General features: G+C 43.9%; 1 protein-coding gene across 1 annotated transcript in view; it reads right to left on the minus strand.

Annotated features, from left to right (window-relative positions):
- LOC144511904 (genetic suppressor element 1-like) overlaps positions 1–16,550 on the minus strand; it is a 289,811-nt gene that overhangs the window by 52,436 nt on the left and 220,825 nt on the right. Inside the window, exon 4 of the mRNA XM_078242351.1 lies at positions 9,515–9,678. Within this exon, the coding sequence (XP_078098477.1) occupies positions 9,515–9,678 (164 nt within the window). The remainder of the gene's footprint in view (positions 1–9,514; positions 9,679–16,550) is intronic.

Here is a 16,550-nt window from a genome sequence, read left to right on the forward strand (position 1 = left end):
GCTCAGTCAGTGAATATATTCAAGATTGTGCCTGATAGATTTCTGTGCATTAAAGGAATCTAGGGCTATGCTGATGGAGTGGGAAGTGGAATAGAAGTTCAACGATAACCTTATTGAATTGTCAAACAGGCTTGATGGGACGAATGGCCTACTCCTGCACATTTTTTGGAAAGGAACATAGATTGCACTCACATTCAGTGCCAAGCATATCCTGCTCAGATGCAGAATAAAGTTCCAGTACTCTGCACTTTAACCTAATCCAAAAGATTAAAACAGCTTCAATTTTTAAAAAAACGTACACTTTTATGGGTTTTTTTGCCATTATGAGAATAGCGTTTCCATGTTGCCGGCAGATTAATTAAATGGCTAAGCACCCACAGCCCTGTGGGGTAGAGAATTACAAAGGTTCACTCCTCACTAAGTGAAGAAGCTTGTCATCGCTAAATGGTGGATCTTTTATACTGAGGCGTCAGCCCTTCGTTTTAGTCTTGCTAATGGTGCTAATTAGAACAATTTTTTTTGTTCTGCAGATCCACTAGAAACTAGATAGCAATTACCCAAACACATTTCAATTAGTGCATTATTGTGCATCAGGCTCAAACCCACATGCAAGAAACTGAAGAACAAGATTGTGGCTGATCCCTGATCCTGGGTTAACAAAATGTTGAAACCATTCAAAGGTAAGAAAGAGAAACAGGAGTAGACCATGGGGCGGCACAGTAGCACAGTGGTTAGCACTGCTGCTTCACAGCTCCAGGGACCTGGGTTTGATTCCCGGCTTGGGTCACTGTCTGTGTGGAGTTTGCACATTCTCCTCGTGTCTGCGTGGGTTTCCTCTGGGTGCTCCGGTTCCCTCCCACAGTCCAAAGGTGTGCGGGTTAGGTTGATTGGCCATGCTAAAATTGCCCCTTAGTGTCCTGAGATGCATAGGTTAGAGGGATTAGTGGGTAAATATGTAGGGATATGGGGGTAGGGCCTGGGTGGGATTGTGGTCGGTGCAGACTTGATGGGCCGAATGGCCTCTTTCTGTACTGTAGGGTTTCTATGATTCTACCATGCATTCATCAAGACTGCTCCATCATTCAATCTGATCCTGCCTAATCTTTGGTTTCAATTCTCCTGCCTGCTCCCAGGTCTTCTGATTCCGCCCCCCTGAGAGGCGCAAGGCACAAGGTGGGCACAGTGGTTAGCACTGCTGCCTCACAGCACCAGAGACCCAGGTTCGATCCCCAGCTTGGGTCACTGTCTGTGTGGGAGTCTGCATGTTCTCCCCATGTCTGCATTGGTTTCCTCCAGGTGCTCTGGTTTCCTCCCACAGTCCGTAAGACATGCGGGTTAGGGTGCATTGGCCATGCTAAATTCTCCCTCAGTGTACCCGAACAGGCATTGGAGTGTGGCAACTAGGGGATTTTCACAGGAACCTCATTGCAGTGTTAATGTAAGCCTACTTGTGACAATAATAAATAAAATAAATCTGTTGATATCAGTCCAATGATGAAGCATGCACAACTATGGAGTGTAGATGTGGAGCAACATGTGGAGTTTAAAATAACTAGCAGCAGAACCAGGGGCAGATCAGAATTCATTTCGTGCAGGGGTGTTACAACCTATAAAGCACTTCTGGAAAGGCGGTAGTAGCAGATTCAATAGTAGCTTTCAAACACAAGTATGATATATACTTGAAAAGGAAAGAGTTACAGAGTTCTGAGGAATGAGCAGGATAACGGTATAAGGTAGCTTTTGTTTTTACAGGCACAGTAGGCTAAATATCCTCCTGTGCTGTTAGATTTCAGACTTGGACGGATTTTGTACCCATTTTACTTGTGCAGTTAGTACGCACATAAATTCAGACTTCCTCATCGGAAATATGTTTGCAGAGGAAAAGTAGGTGGAACAGGATGGACAAATGTGATTTAAAGGGAACCATTCACAAAATCTTCCCATCAAATCGAAAGTTCCATTTTGTTAGGGAACTGACTACATGGCAATTTTATTGGATGAGTCAAAAGAATTAAAGACACGTCTTAAAAATGGATAATTTCCACTCAAAGCAGCTTCTCTTACTCTCCCTTCCAAGACAGAAGAGGAGCAGTTTCACACACATGCAACAAAAACAGAAAAATGCTGGAAAATCTCAGCAGGTCTGACAGAATCTGTGGAGAGAGAATAGAGCCAATGTTTTGACTCTAGATGACCATTCCTCAGCTCTGACAAAGGGTCATCTAAACTTGAAACATTGGCTCTATTCTCTCTCCACAGGTGCTGTCAGACTTGCTGAGATTTTCCAGCATTTTTCTGTTTTTGTTTCAGATTCCAGCATCCACAGTATTTTGCATTTACCTGAGGAGTATTTTCAGTTGTGTTCATGTCTCAATCATTTAGAAATGGCTCATCAATCTGGCAAACATGCTTGCCCGCGTGTATGCATCATCCTGAGACTCGTAGCTGCAAGATCAGCTTCATAGCCTTATTTGCAACCACTGCAACTAAGTCTTGGATTTTGTGGGTGTGTGTCTTTTGGCTCTGCAAGGTGGCATACAGGAAGCCACATTGCATAACCCAGCTCCTGGCACGAAACCTCACCAGTTGGGAGCGTGCATTAGAAATTCCGGCCATCATTTCCTGACCGTTTGGATTAAATGTTCGAAAATCAGGAGCAGTGCATGTCTGCATTTCCAGTATGTGACAGTACTGTGCCTTTAAGAAATGTATTTTAATCAAGTTACTCTGCAGGATGTTTCTAGTAGGCCTTTGAAGTTGTTGGTACCGTGTTGTCTGTGATTGGTGTCCTTTATTGCTGCTGAGGCCATATAATTGATGTCATGTTGACTTTGATCTGGACTATGCAGTATTCTGGGGTTTTATGGTCCTTTGGGGATTGCTGAGTGGAGCTTGATTTGGGGATGATTGACAGGTCAGGTCATATGCCTGGGGGCAGTTTTTTTTCCACAGAAAAATCCAAGTGTTAGTTTCATTTTCTCAGTTGTTGGTAGAAGCTGGTGGAAGAAGACAGCCCCTCACTCTCTCTCTCTCTCTTTCCAGAGTCTTGCTGACAGTTCCAGGACTTTAATCCAACATTCAAAGGACCAATTCATAGCAGGCATGAAAAAGCTGAAAACCTAACATCATGTGAGCTTACTTGTTTCTGTCCAAGTCTGAAGTGTATGTTTGTGGGATGTTGTCTGACTTGGAACAACACAGATAGCTAGCTGTTAAGGTTTATACTGCGTTATGTTTAAATCTTTTAATGGGTAAAATTAATGCTAATTTATTTTTTATTATACTTTAACTTTGTTCTTAAGTAAAATTTGCTTGATAAAAGCTCCCTAGTGGGTCAATTGAATCATACTTGGAGTGAAACACCTTATGCTCACCCTAATGCCAAAATCAAATGTAAAAACCTAGGGTCTTGGTTATTTTCATAAAACACCTTGAAGTTTCCGGCCTGGGTCTTAACAGATATTTGCTGCTGGTGGGTGAGGTTTTCCATCAGCAGCGCAAAGTCGGATAATGATTTAGTGACGCAAAAATAACAATGGATAATTTAGCTGATGAATAAAAGAACCAAGAGAATATAGTCAACATTTTGAATTATGAGAGCAATGAGTTTGAAATTCAGTCTCAGAAAAGCTATTTGTAAAGTTCAGAGTGCTAAATTCATGTTGCCGTGATTGAGAATAAGCAACAGTTAAAAAGATTCTTTGGTGCAGTGTTGCGGGCACAGAGCGTTTTGACTGGCACTACATGTTGCAAAGTTTAGACATGTGGCCCCACAATTAGTGACTGGAAAATCATGGGGTGCGCACCCTGTTTCCCAATGTGTGCTTTTGACAAGTTAAAATCTGCACTAGTATTGATCATGAAAACTAATTTCAAAGGTTTATTCAAGCCGGGTGGTGGTGGAGTTGTGATGCATACCAACTAATCAGTGGCAATACACACCCATCAGTGAATAATATGGCTGATCATCCATGTTTAAAATCCTTTCTACATAATTTAATAATGTATCTTTTTTTAAGACCAATTTGGTCACGAAAATGGTCACCAAGTCTGACCTGATATATTGTAGAATATATCAGATCCTAACTGGGTTGCTGGGTGGAGTGGGAAGGTACCTATGTATGAAGGGAATTGGACCTTGGATCTCAAAGTCCCTACTCTGTCAACTGATGACCCTGCATCTTGCAGCAGAGGCCATGGAGATACTTACCAATGGCCTGACCATCATTCCTTTAAAAAAACACTGCATAATCTCACAACAAAAACAAAACATAAGTGAAGTATATTAGTTATTGGCAAAGAGGTCTCAAAGCAGTCCAACTAAGCTATGGACAGAGTCATTTCTTCAGAGGAGGACCACACTTGTCATACATTTTGCCCTATGTGATGAGCAGATTTCAAAAACTGCCGTGTTAGGGGATATATTTGGGCAATTCCTAAACTGACAGCACTGTGGTCTTGCAAAGTCCACTCCTGCCTAGATAGTGCAACTCCTGGGATTTTCTTTATAAATCAGTTTGTTCATGTTGGAAATCTTTCTGTACCACTTCAAGCTTTGCCAGTGGTAGCATTGAATCTGTCCCCATGGAATTCCATAACCAGCTGTCTGACAACATGAACTCAAAAGGAAAAATTGCAACTCAGTTGGTTATAGTGCCATAAAGGGATATAGCATAAAAATTCAGTGATAAAACAGTGAACCTTTAGTATAAGGCAAGGAATGAAAGAAAACAGAAATCATAGAATCCCTACAGTGCAGAAGGAGGCCATTCAGCCCATCGAGTCTGCAGCGACTCTCTGACAGAGTATCTGATTCAGATCCACACAGCCCACCCTATCCCCCTAACCTCCACATCTTGGGACTAAGGGACAATTTAGCATGGCCAATCAACCTAACCTGCACATTTTTGGACTGTGGGAGGGAACTGGAGCACCTGGAGGAAACCCATGCAGACATGGGGAGAACGTACAGACTCCTCACAGTCATAGAATCATAGAACCCTACAGTGCAGAAGGAGGCTATTTGGCCCATCCAGTCCAAAGATGTGCGGGTTAGGTTGATTGGCCAAGCTAAAATTGCCCTTCGTGTCCTGGGGTGCATAGGTTAGAGGGATTAATGGGTAAATATATAGGGATATGGGGGTAGGGCCTGGGTGGGATTGTGGTCGGTGCAGATTCAATGGGCCAAATGGCCTCTTTCTGTGCTGTAGGGATTCTAAGAGTCTGCACTGACCACAATCCCACCAAGACTCTACCCCCATAACCCCATGCATTTACCCTAGCTAGTCCCCCTGACACTAAGGGGCAATTTAACATGGCCGATCCACCTAACCCACACATCTTTGGACTGTGGGAGGAAACTGGAGCACCCGGAGGAAACCCATGCAGACACAGGGAGAACCTGCAAACTCCACACATACAGTGACCCAAGCTGGGAATCAAACCCAGGTCTCTGGTGCTGTGAGGCAACAGCGCTAACCACTGTGCCACCATGAACCCCAAATGTGCAACGTGAGAAGGGTCTTTATCTCCCTAGCTTCATCTCTTCCACCGACTGTATCCTCATTGTCCATCCTGGGGTTTTGAATTCTGCTCTTACCTTCATGCCACCATCAGCAGCCTCTATAGTGCGGGATTTCCATATAACCTACTGTGCGTTTTGTGGCAGCGGAGGGCGGCTCGCCATTGGCTGGTGAAGGGACCTCCTGGTCCCGCCGTTGCCAACAGGCTTTCCCATTGAATCTAACCCTCGCTGCCGGGAAACCTGTGGCAGGAATGCGCCGTTGGCGGGACTGGAAGATCCCGTTGGCATGAACAGCCAAACACTCTCGTCCATAGTCTTTCACACTGTCAACATGTTCTTTGGTTAGTGCCCTATACACCTCTGTTGCAATCTCTCCTCACTTCCACCTGTCACTGGCCTCCTGCTTTGCTCCACCTCCTCTTATATAGTATAGAATACATCACATTTCTTCCTCTCTTTAGTTCTGAAGAAGAGTCACATGGACTGGAAACATTGTGCTGGATTCTCCAGCCGTTCACTCCAGCAGGATTCACCGCTCCCGCTGCAGTGAACAGCGATTTGGCCAAGCGCCAAGTATTTCTGTCTTTATTGGGTAGCGACGGCAGAGCGTAAACGGCCAGAGAATTCCAGCCATTAGCTCTGTTCCTCTCTCCACAGATGCTGCCACACCTGCTGAGTTTATCCAGCATTTTCCATTTTTATTATGGGCTTTGAATTTACATTTGAAGTAAAGATTGACCCCCTGCACTTGATTCAGCAGGTCAGTCACCTATTCTCCCTGCCTAAAAACCCCCTTTAATGCAGGTTTCAATACCTCATGCAGAGACTTGAAGATGAATGTGAGTAAATTTGCATATTCTCTGTTAACTGCTGCTCAACATGTGTTCAACAAACAGCTGGTAAATACAGTGTGATAAACTGGCTTATTCCCAGGTACAACTTTGGGAACATGGGCACAAATCAGCAACCACCCTGTTAGTGGCAGTGCGTAAAAGTGATGGCACGCAGCACTAATGCACAGAAGAATCCTATCTGGAAACCATTGAATCACATCATGTATCTTGCTTAAGCAACACACCACAAGGTCAAAGATCAAAACAAGAAACCAGGATGATTTATTGTGAATTGTGTCCCACAATCTGGATTTTGTTTGCTGGGATGAGTAGGTTTAATGCAGGCTGATGAATGTGAACTGGACTCAGTTTGGGTTGTGTCAGTCGCCAATCACTGATAGTCCTTTCCTCTCACTTTCTGCCCTCTGACACAGAAATAAAGGAAAGGCGGCATGGAGTGGTGAGAATGTGGAGCTTTAAAGTTTATTTATCAGTCACAAGTAAGGCTTACAAAAACACTGCAATGAAGCTACTGTGAAATTCCCCTAGTAGTCACACTCCGGCACCTGTTCGGGTCAATGCACCTAACCAGCACGGTCTTTCAGACTGTGGGAGGAAACCAGAGCACTCGGAGGAAACCCACGGGGAGAACGTGCAAACTCCAATTCCCAAGCTGGGAATCGAACCCGGGTTCCTGGGGCTGTGAGGCAGCAGTACTAACTACTGTGTCACCGTGCCACCCCTCTTCCTACCACAAGGAGTGATTGAAGCCACTTGAAGAGGAAGCTTGATAAGCATATGAGGGAGAAGGGAACAGGGGGCTAGATTACAAAAGATGGGAGGCTTGAGAACAGCATAAACAATAGCTGAGATGAACGACCTCTTTCTGTGAGTGATGTATCCTTAATTTTTAAGAATTAATTCATGGGATGTGGGTGTCACCGGCTGGACCAGCATTTATTACTCATCTTGAATTGTCCGAGAATTGGGTGGCTTTTAAGAGTCATGGGTTGTTGTGACAATCGACAGTGGTTTCATGGTCATCAGTAGACTTTAAATTCCAGGGGAAGCGATTCTCCCAAAAAAAATTCTGTCAAATTTGCATAAAAGCTAGAGTAAATCCAATTCGTTTTTTCAGCGGAAGTTTCAAAATGAATCTCCCACACTCTGTGCACTGTGGATTGCTCTAGCGTGATTTACGCGAAAAACCTGTGGGTGGGGATTATTCCCACTGGAGAGGCCGGCAGCATAGCACTGAGCGGGCCACTGTGCATGTGCTGATCTGTCAGTGCCGAGATTGGCACATGCACACTAGCCCCGCACTACCAGCCTCCCGATTGCTAGCCAGCTTGATTGCTGGTCATACCTGCGACCCCCGCATCGCTAACCCTCCGACCCCGCAAGGCCCGATTGCTGGACCCCCTGACATATCGAGGCCAGCCTCGACCCCCCCGTCCCCCCCACCCTGGCTCACTTCAATCTCCCGTCCTCCTCCCCCCTGCAGCCTCGATCTCCCAAGCTACCCCACCCCGCAACCCAGCAGCCCTGACCCCCCACAATACAGACTGCCAGCGCTGACCACTGGCCTCCCTCCCTCTGCCACCGCCGAGTGCAGAGTGGCAGCGGGACCTCCCACCACCACCGATTGTCCTCAGAGGCTCCTCATTAGGCTCTGCCCCATTAGGCCCCACCCCCTTGGCATTGCCTGATGCCTGGTGGGCAGTGCCAAGGTGCCCCCTGGCAATGCCACTTTGCCCCTTGGGCAGTGCCCAGGGGCCTCGGCTGGCAATGTCCAGAGGGCATTCCACCTTACCCCCTTACCCAATGACCTCCCTTCACTCCAGTGGGGTCGGGTTGCCAGCTCCCCGTAAGTGGGGAGCTATTGTAAATCCCGCTGGATTGAAACACTCCTAGCTGGGGCAGAGAGGCTAGAGGGCCCGGGACTTCAGTCCTGGGTCCACTCTTAAAACACAAATAATATGAAAATTAGTATTAACATAATCTATGCAGCTCCGCGCCGATTTTTGACGCAGAGCTGACGGTACTGGAATTCGAGCGCTGGAGACTTGCGGAGGCCGTGGCGCCAGTGGGAAGCCTGCTAAACGGCCTCCACTTGAGCTTCCTGGCCTATTATGCTGCTAAAACACTGCCCCCCCAGATTTTTATTGAATTCAAATTTTACCATCTGCTGTGGTGGGATTCGAACCCTGAGTCTCTGGATTACTAGTCCAGTGATATGGACCTGAGGTTGCAAGTTACAGCAGAGTATCAAGAAATAAATGATGCAGTTAGAATAATACAAGCACACGGCGGGGTGGAGGAAGTAGGGAATGACAAGAGTTTAAAGTTTACAAGGTTCCATTCCCAACTAGGCATATGCATCAGTCAGACTCCACAGAGAGCTAAACTTCCACGTATAAATAAATCAGCGATTATGGCATGGAGTAAATTATCAATATATTAACCAAAGAACAAACAGCATCATACAAGATAAAAACCAAACATACTATGGGGGGAAACTTAATTGTGGTAAAATAATTGATTAAATATTTTATGCTTAATGATATGTAGACATTTTAAGACTGATAGTGACATCTCACTACTGTAATTCCTCTGTGTACTAACTAACTGGTTAATGTATTGTGTTAAATTTATTGATGCACTATGTTAGATAAGTTGACAATTTCATCGGGGGAGGCCTAGTGGTATTATCGCTAGGCTATTAATCCAGAAACTCTGGGGACCTAGGTTTGAATCCCGCCACGGCAGATGGTGGAATTTGAATTCAACAAAAAATATCTGGAATTAAGAATCTACTAATGATCATGAAACCATTGTTGAAAAAACCCATTCACTAATGTCCTTCACGGAAGGAAATCTGCCATCCTTACCTGGTCTGGCCTACATGTGGCTCCAGAGCCACAGCAATGTGGTTGACTCTCAACTGCCCTATGAAATGGCCTAGCAAGCTACACAGTTGTACTATGGCATACCACCAGCTTCTCAATGGGCAATAAATGCTGGCCAGCCAGTGACGCCCATGTCCCATGAATGAATGAAAACAAAGTACATGGGAGAAATGTCAACTTTATAATATGGTGGCTATTCAAGAAAAAGCAGCTGTTTTTAAGCCCAATTCGGATATATAAATACTTACTTGATCGTTGAATATGGTGACTCTTGGATGGAGTGACTGGATAGATAGAAAGCTGGGTGTGAGGAAGCAAGGTGTGTGGGCACCACTGTTTTGTCCTTTTTCAGCAGAGATTCTGTGGAGAGTGGGTGGTCGCGACTTCGGGATCTCAGGGCTCTGTCTGAGGGCTAAGGAGAGAGAATGTCGTTAGTCATCAAAAAAAACCTTAACTCCGGCATCTGCTCTGAACACCAAGGCGGAAGAATGTGTCATTTCCCATGCAATTAAACAATTACAGTTTGATCAGAGAGGTAATGGAGAAATACCAATTTGCATATTTGCATACCGCTGCTTTCTTAATTAATCTTTATCTCCGTCAGCAGCCCGGCTGCAGCTGCCCTCTGTCTGTTTAGATCTGTGTAGCTTTCTCACTCCGGGGAGCTAATTTTGTGTAATTTGCAACAGAGGAAAACTGCATTAGCCCCAAAAAGAGTGCCACAAATTCAGTTTAGTTGTGTGCACAGTGCAACAAAAAGTAGATTAATGCCATACACTGTGTCACAGTGTGTAATGCTATAAATCCAGTTTAGTGCCACATTTAAAACCATGAAGACAGTTTCACATAAAAATGCCGTAAATGCATTTTACACAGGCACTATTTGTGCTCAGGGAGCTTGACTGAATAGAAGGGGGGGATAATAAATTCTATTCTACCACCACCTTTGTCTGTTCCACCAGGGGAGCATCAAATTCATGGCTTTGGCATCCAGTCATTGCACTATGGTAGCTGGTTTATTTTATGGAAAGCAACTTATGAAATTGGACGAATGAAGTTTTGTCTTGACCACGCACTTCTATAAAACCCGTATTGCCCACTCAGTTACAAAAACACACAAGGACATGAACGCCATAAATTCAAGTCTGCACTCAATCTTAGCAGATGTCGGGATCAATGACATTGATCCCAGTGGGTGCCATGCATTGACCCAACTTACATTAAAAAGGAATCAGCAAGATGGAGTGATGATATACAGAGGTAGGAGGGGGAATTCTGACTCATTCTGTCCAGAGAAACCAGGCAGAATGGGACTTAAATTGGAAACAGCATACTCAATGTGCAATTCCCACCCGGTGGCTATCATAACACCACTGGTTTTATTAATGCCTGTGGCTCAAGTGGAAATGTCACATATATTTATGCAAAATGGGGTCCATTGGAAATACCCAAATGCAATTTCTAAAGCTGAGTCATTCATTGTGAGAAAGAAGCCAGGGGTGAGGTAAGTGTTATGTCTCTCAGCAGCTGTCTCTATTCACCTTGTTGTCTACAGGATTTTCATGGGCTTGTCACAGAATTACAGAAGGAGGCCATTTGGCCTGTCGTACTTGTGCTGGTTCTCCATTGGAGCAATTTACCAAGCAATTATTCTGCCTTCTCCCTGTAGCCCTGCACATTCTTCCTTTTCACATAACAATCCAATTCCTTCCTGAATGCCTTGATTGGATCTCTGCCTACATCACACCCTCAGGCAGTGTATTCGTGTGGCACAGTGGTTAGCACTGCTGCCTCACAGCGCTAAGGACCCGGGTTCGATTCCAGCCTTGGATCACTGTCTGTGCAGAGTCTGCACTTTCCCCGTGTCTGCGTGGGTTTCCTCCCAGTGCTCCAGTTTCCTCCACTCCAAAGATGTGCTGGTTAGGTGCATTGGCCATGCTAAATTGCCCCTTAATGTCCAAAGATATATAGGTTAGGGGGATTGACCAAGGTAAAGGTAAATTCCAGATCCTAACCACCCACTGCCTGGAAAAGATTTCCCCTTACGTGTTTTGCAATTACCTTAAATCTATGCAATCTGTGCCCTCCTGTTCTCAATCCTTCATTTTTTCCCTATCTACTCTGTCCAACCCTTCATGATTCTGAAAAGCTCCAGCAAATCTCCTTTCAACTTTCTCTTCTTCAAGAAAAACAGTCCCAATGTTTCCACTCAATCTACAATAACTGTTGTTCTTCATCCCTGGGGCCATTCTTGTGAATCTTTTCTGCATTCTCTCTAATGCCTTCACAACTTTCCAAAAGTGCTGTGCCCAGAACTACATAACAATTCAGTTGAGACCGAACTAGTGTTTTATCCAAGTTGAACATGACTTCCTTGTTTTTATACTCCATACTCCTATTAATAAAGCCTAGAAGGTTGTATGCTTCATTCAACCACTCTCTCAACCTGTCCTACCACCTTTAATGATTTATTCACATACACATCCATAGCATCTGCTCCTGCACCCTCTTCTGAATTGTATTCTTCATTTTATATTGTCTCTCCACATTGTTCCTACCAAAATAAATCACTTCGCCCTTCTCTACAATTAATTTAATCTGTCACTGTATAAGGTACTAGTGAGGTAACATTTAGAATACCGTGTACAGTTTTGGTCCCCTTATGGGTGGCATGGTATCAGAGTGGTTAGCACTGCTGCCTCACAGTGCCAAGCACCCGGGTTCAATTCCTCGGGTCACTGTCTGCGTGGATTTCCTCCGGGTGCTCTGGTTTCCTCTTACAGTCCAAAGATGTGCGGGTTAGGTTGATTGGCCATGCTAAGTTGACCCTGGTGTCAGGGGGATTGGCAGGGTAAATATGTAAGGTTGTGAGAATAGAGCTCGAGTGGGATTGTGGTTGGTGCAGACTTGATGTGCCGAATGGCCTTGTTCTGCACTGTAGGGATTCTATGATTTAGGGATAAATATATTATCATTGGAGGCAGTGCAGAGGAGGTTTACTAGGATGATCCCGGGTAAAGAGGGACTACCATACGAGGAAAGATCAAACAGGTTAGGGCTGTACTCCTTGGGAGTTCAGAAGAATTAGAGGCAATATGATTGAGGGGGTTAGATAGGGTAAACATTGTGATGACGTTTCCACTCATGGGAGAGTGTTGGACCAGAGGGCATAGTTGCAGAATAAATAGGTGCTCATTTAAGTCAGATTCGAGGAAGAATTTTTTCTCTCAGACAGTGGTGAATCTTTGGAATTCTTTGCCCCAGGAAGTTGTGGAGGCCAAGGCCTTGAATGTTTTCAAGGTTGAGATCGATAGGTTTTTAATCAGCAGGGGAACTAAGGGTTACAGAGATAAGGCAGGAAAGTAAATTTTGAGTTACATCAGCCATGCTCTTATTAAATGGTGCAGCAGGCTCAAAGGGCTGAATTGCCAACTCCTGTTCCTATTTCTTATGGTCTTATGGTCACTTCCCGTCTGTGTTCTTTTGAAGTTCCACATTATCCTCCTCGCGGTTCACAATGTTTTCAAGTTTTGTGTCATCTGCAAATTTGAAATTGGGGTCTGTGCACCAAGACCAAGGTCACCAGCAAGGGCAAGAGTCCCGACACTGACCCCTGAGAATCTCGACTACAAACCTTCCTCCAGACCGCAAACCATCCATTAACCACGTGGTTCCTGTCACTCGGCCAATTTCATATCCACGTTGCTACAGTCCCTTTTATTCCATGAGCTGTAACTTTGTCCACAAGTCTGTTGTGTGGCACCTTATCAAATGACTTCTGGAGGTTCATGTCCACCACATCAGCAGCATTATCCTCAGTCAGTGGCCATGTCGTGATTTTGATTCTTGTGTCTTTTCCAGAAGGGTGCCCTCTACAGGAGATCAGTGATGTCTGTGGACATCGTCATCAGCAACAAAACCATGTTGCCCTTTGCGAGAAAGCACTTTAAGAATCGCCATAAAAGGACTTTAATCCTTAACTATTCCATATATTTGATTGATACAGATTAAACATTGCTATGCTGTCAAAATGGATTGTTGAATGGACAGTGGGACAGCACGGGGGAGAATGTTACTTCTACTGTATATAGTAGGTTAATTGTAAGTGGTGAAATGAGCTGCTAAAGTATTTAGAATGTTATGAGTTGTTATATTTTGCATTATGCTCATCAAAACTCATCACTGATGATGACTTTTCATTCTGGAGAGGGAGAGGTTTGTAAGACTATTGTTTTTGGACTGTGTCATTAAATTTGGGATGAGTGAAGGAACTCTCCAAAAACCAAGGAAAGCACCTGGAGACAGTCACTCGATGTTTCCATTGGGTGAAACGGGGATGCAGAAACCCATTAGAAGCTGGGCAAAACTGTGGACTGTTTGCTAAAGTGACTGTAACTCCTTGGAGAATGCAGTGGGTTTAAATATATATATATAAAATATATAGGGAACATTCCTTTCTGTAATTGAAAGTATTATTGTCTAAGAAAAAGATAGTGTTGAGTCAAAAGTGTATTTAATCATTTGTTACAGTAAAAGTCTAAAAACATGAAATATTGTCATGTTATTTTTTATTCTAAAAGTTATTTATTAACTTTCAGTTAGTAACTAGAAGTTTGAATCTCTTTTTTAAAAAAAGTTATCAGCTGTATGGAGATTGTACCAACACTCACACCTCAATGTACCAGCCCTGACATGTTCAACCATTTTTAGATCTGTGTCCAATGGAGGAGCTGGGTATCTCTGACAATAACTTATGTATTCTGCAGTTTAACTGCATGTGAGCACTCCAGCAATTGCTGTCAGATTTCTTCATTTTAACAATGAGCATTATTAGCCTCATTGAAAATTCTGGGGCATTTCTTTCACTTTGGATGGCCAGGAGACCCCCTGTTCACATTTTTCTATGCAAATAAAAGGCCACGTTGTCTTTTGGGGGTTATGTCAAATGGGCAATATTGATTCGGTCATCCATTTTACCATGGAAATAGAAATCGAGAGAGGTGTGTCACAAATGGCTGAATCACTCTCGCATAATTAACACTATTGCCCCAAGTCAATGTGACAGGATGTAATTATCTGTAAATGACTATATTGGGGCTTGCTCCTTCCTTTGCATGCAGATTTTAAACAGATTATAATGAGATGTAAATCACTGCATGTTAGGGCTTCCTTACGACGCTCTGGACATGTTGTGACATGACAAATAATTCAATGCGCATTGGCACTAACATCGATCTCATTCCATACCTCACAGAATGACATCTCAGATAAGTACCTTAGAGTCATTGCACTTACTATTGAGGGAAAGCCTGATTTTGTCACAAACTCCGTTCTGGTAGCCACACGACCAGAAGGATGTGGAAGCTTTGGAGAGAGTGCAGAGAAGGTTCACCAGGATGTTGCCCGATCTTGATGGTGTTGGCTATGAGGAGAGGTTGAATAAACTAAGTCTGTTTTCACTGGAAAGATGGAGACTGAGGGGAGACCTGATAGAGGTCTACAAAATTATGAGAGGCATAGACAGGGTGGATAGTCAAGCGGCTTTTTCCCAGGGTGGTAGTGTCAATTACAAGGGGACACAGGCTCAGGGTGAGAGGGGGGAAAGTTTAAGGGAGATGTGCGGGGGAAGTTTTTCACGCAGAGAGTGGTGGGTGCCTGGAACACGCTGCCAGAGGAGATGGTGGAAGCAGGCACATTAGCAACATTTAAGAGATATCTGAATGGGTACATGAATAGGGAGGGAATAGAGGGATATGGACCGAATAAGGGTAGAAGGTTTTTTTTCATTTAGTTTGGGCATCATGACTGGCATGGGCTTGGAGGGCCGAAGGGCCTGTTCCTGTGCTGGACCTTTCTTTGGTCTTTGTTCTTCAAACCTGCCGCAGTTTTTCCTGCAGTGAATGTTTTTGGAAACTATTTAAATGAATAATGGTAATGAAATTACGGAGAACCTGCAGAATTACATCATGGTAGAATTTGGATGTGTAGTATTCATTGATGAAATGTTCTCAACACAAGACAACTTTGCATTTTAACTGTGAATTGTCGCTTCTAAGCCCAACTTCCTTTCAGTTTTTACTTTTGGCTGGTTTTACATGTTGTTATTCCTTTTATTTGCACATTGCTTTCCAATTATATACTCTAATCATTCAGTCTTGATAAAATCATCCCACTAACTCCAGGCCCACTTTGTTAATCTAATCCTTTGTTTTTGTCACAACACTCCCCTGCAATATGGTCATAAAATAATTATTTAGTCACCACATGATAAAGATCCATGTTAAGCTCGGTTTGAGTGCAACTCGACAAGTGTTTGGACAATGCTACAAATTCTAGCTCTGACGAAGGGTCATCCAGACTCGAAACATTGGCTCTATTCTCTCTCCACAGATGCTTTCAGACCTGCTGAGATTTTCCAGCATTTTCTGTTTTTGTTTCAGATTCTGGCATCCGCAGTATTTTGTTTTTATTTGTGGCGACTAGGGGATTTTCACAGTAACTTCATTGCAGTGTTAATGTAAGCCTACTTGTGACACTAATAAATAAATAAAATGAAATAAATCCATTCATATCAGTCTTAAATATATTCGATGATGGGCAACGCACAACTGTGGCGTACAGATGTGGAACAACATGTGGAGTTTAAAATAATTAGCAGCAGAACCAGGGGCAGATGACAATTCATTTCACGCAGAGGTGTAATAATCTACAAAGCACTGCCTGGAAGGGAGGTAGAAACAGATTCAATAGTAACTTTCAAACGCAAATATGATATAAACTTAAACTTATTTACTTTGCGCGTTTGCTTGCGATGTGCTCGTGCCCTTGAAGCTTGGAATGACACATGAATTTCTAAAACCTTGAGGATGATCACTTCTGCTAATAAGGGAGTAACTCAAATAAGAAGGAAAGGGGAATGCAGTTGTATTCAAATAGAGACTTTTAGGACCTCAGGATGTAGCAAAGCTTTTCAGAGCCAATGACGTTTTCCATTATCATAGAAATCATAGAAACCCTACAGTACAGAAAGAGGCCATTCGGCCCATCGAGTCTGCACCGACCACAATCCCACCCAGGCCCTACCCCCATATCCTTACATATTTACCCACTAATCCCTCTAACCTACACATCTCAGGACATTAAGGGCAATTTTTTTTTAGCATGGCCAATCAACCTAAACCGCACATCTTTGGACTGTGGGAGGAAACCGGAGCACCCGGAGAAAACCCACGCAGACACGAGGAGAATGTGCAAACTCCACACAGACAGTGACCCGAGCCGGGA

Source organism: Mustelus asterias, chromosome 2, assembly GCF_964213995.1.
Source record: "Mustelus asterias chromosome 2, sMusAst1.hap1.1, whole genome shotgun sequence".
Lineage (NCBI taxonomy): Eukaryota > Metazoa > Chordata > Chondrichthyes > Carcharhiniformes > Triakidae > Mustelus > Mustelus asterias.